The 4,617-nt window shown below is 46.5% G+C and overlaps 1 protein-coding gene across 2 annotated transcripts in view; it reads right to left on the reverse strand.

Annotated features, from left to right (window-relative positions):
* Positions 1–4,617, reverse strand: part of bmpr2b (bone morphogenetic protein receptor, type II b (serine/threonine kinase)) — a 37,790-nt gene continuing 33,173 nt past the window's right edge. Inside the window, exons 10-13 of one of the 2 annotated variants that reach the window (XM_030785923.1) lie at positions 4,589–4,617; positions 4,265–4,437; positions 2,593–3,842; positions 1–684 (exon numbers count right to left, since the gene is read on the reverse strand). The exon at positions 4,589–4,617 is cut by the window's right edge and continues 108 nt beyond it. In XM_030785923.1, coding sequence (XP_030641783.1) covers positions 410–684; positions 2,593–3,842; positions 4,265–4,437; positions 4,589–4,617 — 1,727 coding nt within the window. In that variant the 3' untranslated portion in view covers positions 1–409. Of the gene's footprint in view, positions 685–2,565; positions 3,843–4,264; positions 4,438–4,588 lie in introns of both variants that reach the window. The other variant, XM_030785927.1, reaches the window with a different exon arrangement.

Raw genomic sequence — 4,617 nt, forward strand, 5'->3', positions numbered from 1 at the left:
TAAGGGAGAAATGATCAAACAGGCAAACATACACACATACATACCATCATTCTTCTGATTTCTATTGAACAACAGTAACTGAACATAATAATAATAATGGAAGCATTTTTTAAGCCAATGTGTTCCTGCTGCATAGCTGGGTTCTCTTTAAAGCGATTTTTTTTCTTTGAGGAAAAATTGGAGAAGAGTTCAAGAAGGTATGACGACGTTAAGTGCTTGCCAACAACTACAGGTCTTAAAGAGTCTTCTTTCCTCCAAAACGCTTGTTTTTTTTTTTCTTTTTTTTTCCTTAAAGATCTTTTTTTTTTTTTTTTTTTCGATTGGGAAATTCGGAATATGAAAAACATGCTGCCAAACACTTTGACCTCAACAGTCTCCTCTAGAACCTTCAATAGACAGAGGTCAAAGGTCACAGACAGGTCATGCCAGGGGGGTCAGAGGTCGTGGTGGCGGTCCCAGTGCCCACCAGAAAGACAGCAGTGCTGGATTTGGAGCGGCTGGCGCCCACCCGTGTCTCGGCCCCACCCTGCCACCTCTGCCCGTTGTTGTTAATCTCTCCGTCCAGCGTCTCCGTGGAGACGACCCATGTGGAGGGACGCCACCTCTTCAGTGAGTAGGGTGTCTTAACGCGCCTCTTTATCTTCTCTCCTGAAGCTGCTTTCCCCTCCTGAGAAGTTCCCTCTCCTAAAGCAGAGGAAAAACACAGAGGGGATCAATGTTAGTGCTCTTTAATGCATTCAAAAGCTTTGCTGAATCCTTGATTCTGTCCTAGTTGACTGTTCCCTGCCTTGGGAGGAGTTACAATCAGTCTGTGACTACCATCATGGCCTATAGTACGGCAACACACGGAAAAGAGATTACAGCCATAGTGATGAAGTGGAAAAATATTTCGTGGTGGGAGCTACAAACATACAAAATACCTTGGTTAAATAATTCAAAACATAATAATGAAGAGGTTATTGTTGGGTTATACCACTGTATTGCACTGTATCGGGCTGTATCAACCTTCTCAGGGTTGCTTTTTCTCATATAGGACTAATCTGCTGTGCATTATTCATTACACATTAAATGCTTTCCCCATTCAGTTCAGCAATACGTGAACAGAACTCTAACATCGGAATAACTCTGTTCAAATACGTGTGATACATAACGAACATGTGGGCCTCTGTGAAACACTTCTGATTCCACCTGCTGGTTAATGTAGGGAACTGCAGACTGAAAGCCAGTCCTTTGGATTGTTTCAGTCTGTATGTTCAAATGCCTCGCAACAATAACAAAACCTGCAACCAATTACAAAAATAAATAAATACCAAACACAGGGTCTAAGGAAAGGTTCATCAATATTTCTTTTCTTTTTTTTTCTTGACAAAAGCATTCCACTGACTTCCCTATGACTGAAAACAGGACTACAAGAGGCTGAGATCTGGATTACTTTAACTTCCAGAAACTGGAAGAAAAAGACTTTTGGATGCCCCGCCCACCATGGAAACTCTCACCCAACTCACTGATGACCTTGACTACACTCTCAGTCTCTCTCTCTCTCTCTCTACATATCCTTTCTCTTTTTTTTGCTCTTTTTTTTTGCTTCTGTGTGTTCCTGAAATGAGATGAGTTGTCAGATTATGGTTACGGGCACAGTTAGGTCTTCCGATGGTTAAGGTCACAGTTAGGTCTTTCTGAGTCCAGTGGCTTGGAGGAAAACAGTTATTCTGATTTAAAGCTGATGTTATGTTTGATTCAGGTTCTTTCTTTTATTTGTATTTTTTAAAGGAAGACTCATGGAGGCCTGATACAGTGTCCTGTCTCTCACAGTTTCTCTGCATTCAGTCCAAACACCCACTGAAACACGGTCGCCGTGCTGAGATTTCTTGCCCTTTCTTGTTTGCCTTGCCTTGCATAACAGTGCGTGAATCAAGGTTGGAGCCGAGATGAGATCGTGCTCTTTATCACCACCTCTCTGAATCAGCCTGACAGCTCTGGATCTTTATCAGCTCCAAGGCATTTCCTTCCCTCTCCCACAGTCCCAAACGCATGCGCCCGCACACACACACACACACACACACACACACACACACACACTCACAGAGAGAGGGAGAGAGACAGACAGACGGAGACAGAGACAGAGAGACAGACAGAGAGACAGACAGAGAGACTAGCCCTGAATAGCTGCTTGCTGTGAAGTATGCTTCTTACAGGGTCAGTCCAGAACTCACAGACTCTCTGAGTGAGAGGAAAGCCAAGGCTGTTGTCTGGTTACCATATGGCATCCTCCACTGCACTCATGAGACCATATCAGAGATATTCTGCATCTATGTCCACTTCCTCTCTCTCTTCATCTTTTCTCTATTGCATTTGCATGCTGGTTCTCTATTATGAACCATTTTTGCATTTTTGTCTTTCCATATGATGGTTGACTCAGGATTTCATAGAAAGTCATGGAGTACAGCTTGAACTGAAAAACCGAGAGAGAGCAGAGAGAAAGCAGAAGGAGAGGGAGCAAGCGAGTGTGACAGCGGGGGAGGGTGTGTGTGTGTGTGTGCGTGTGTGTGGGGGGGGGTTAGTTACCTGTAAGTTATACAGGTAAGTTATTACCTGACAGCGAGGATTCCAGAGAGGATGCTGACAGGTCCAGTGAGTTTGGCCGTTGGGGTCGTCTGGGTTTGTTTGGGGTGCGCAGCAGGGTATGGTCCTGCTGTTTACTGTCGGCCTCTGAACGCACGGGTTCATCGAGCACACACGCACTGCCACCGCACGTCACCACTGACGGATGTGGGTGTACGTAGCTGTTACTGTTGTTGTTGTTGTTGGAGTTGGTTCGTAGTAAGGGCTCATGTTCGTCTGGGCTGGAGTTTATATTAACATCGCCGCTTAGCTGACTCTGAAACGAAAACCCCGCCCCTTCTGTCTGAGGTCCCGCCGGATTGGTGTTCCCAAACTGCCCTGATGAAGAGGCCCCGTTCACATAGCCATTAGCCACGCCCACTCCTGCTCCCACGCCGTTGCGTACGTTTGGAGCATTGTTAGTTATCGTCGCTAGGTGTGGCTCCACCGTAGCGACGGCGTTCATCTTGGCCACGCCCGTTTCTACCTGTTTCAGGTTAGATTTGTGTTTTCCGAATTTGAGGCGGGAGGTGGACGGAGGAGCTGGTTCTTTGGCCGCGTGTTTGGAATGGAGCGGCAGACTGCTCGGACGTTTGGGGAGGTTCTGTTGTTTCGGTAAAGGAAACACCGCGGATGGAGGAGGGGCAGAGGGAGCGTCGCTGACTCCAAACTCCACGCCCGAGCCTGCCCCCGAGCCGGTTACCTCGGCAGCCAGTTTGATGAGGGGGTATAGGAGGGTGGAGCTTCCAGAGCTGAGCGGATCGGGAACGCTGAACTGTTTCTGGGAATGTTCCATCAAATTCTCATCTGAACTTTCCTTCAGGTTCTTGTCGACTTCTTTGGGGTCCAGTTTTGTAGTCTCCAGATCCTCTTCTGTCAGCTGTAGACACACAGGCACGCTGTTACCCCCTCCGACCGGGCCCTCCTCAGAGTGGCCCGATTCGGAGATGGTCGTCATAACTGTACTGGGGGTCAAACCCGTGGTGGTAGTGGTGGTGGACAGACTGGTCCCGCTAGTTTCTGGACTGGGAAGTCGAGCTTGGGCTTGCTGTCTCTCGTAGTTGATGGAATTTCGGTTCTTCTCGACGCTGCCCATTCCACCCACAGAGGAGGCGGTACCCGAGGTGGACCCGTCACCGGGCAGGTTTTTGACAATGCCTTCATGGTCTTCAATAAAGGATGAAGAGGAGTAGTCAGGGTAAGACCCCAGCTTAGGCACACGGCGACTGTTAGTAAGGTTCCTGAAAAAAAAAAGGGATAGATAGAGGGTCAGACAGAGGGAGTGAGAGATTAAGATAAAGACAGGTAGTCAATGAACAAAAAGCAAATGTAAATGATCTAATTTATAATATATGTAAAACTGTAAACAAACTGATGAGGGGATACTTTAGAGGAAAGTTATAAACCTACTGTATTATAAATCTACTGTATAGATATACTCTCCAAAACAGCCCTGACTAAAGCTGAAAAGGTTTTTTTTTTATCTCTAATGCTGACAAATGAAGACAGAGACTTTTCCATATTGATTTTTGTTGCGTTTAATGATAACATTTAGAGCTTGTGTGAATGTGTTATGTTTGTGTGAATGTGTTATGTGTGTGTGTGAGAGTGTGTGTGTGTGTGTGTGAATGTGTTGTGTGCGCGTGCGTGTGTGTATGTGTACCTTTCGTTCTGTAGCGCTGTACTCATGGGGTTGACTGTGGGACTGACAGATTTGTTTCTGTCCCAGATGAGGAGTAGCTCTGCCATCCTCTCCTCCGCACACTGAGCCGTCAGACGCGCCTCCGCATCCTGATCCCAGCAATCCTCCATCGTCTCCTTCAGCGAACGCACCGCCTAACAAATAACATCACAAACACAGCCAGCAATTGGAGTGTAAATAAAGATAAACGACTCAGGTAAACGACAGAGAAAGAAGAGAAAAAAAAAAAAGAACAAACACAACTCTGAGTGGTTAGGATGGGTGCAGACACACACACACACTCACCAAGCTGTTTTCCTTCCAAGCTTCGGGGA

The sequence above is a fragment of the Chanos chanos genome, chromosome 10, assembly GCF_902362185.1.
Source record: "Chanos chanos chromosome 10, fChaCha1.1, whole genome shotgun sequence".
Taxonomy (NCBI): Eukaryota; Metazoa; Chordata; class Actinopteri; order Gonorynchiformes; family Chanidae; genus Chanos; species Chanos chanos.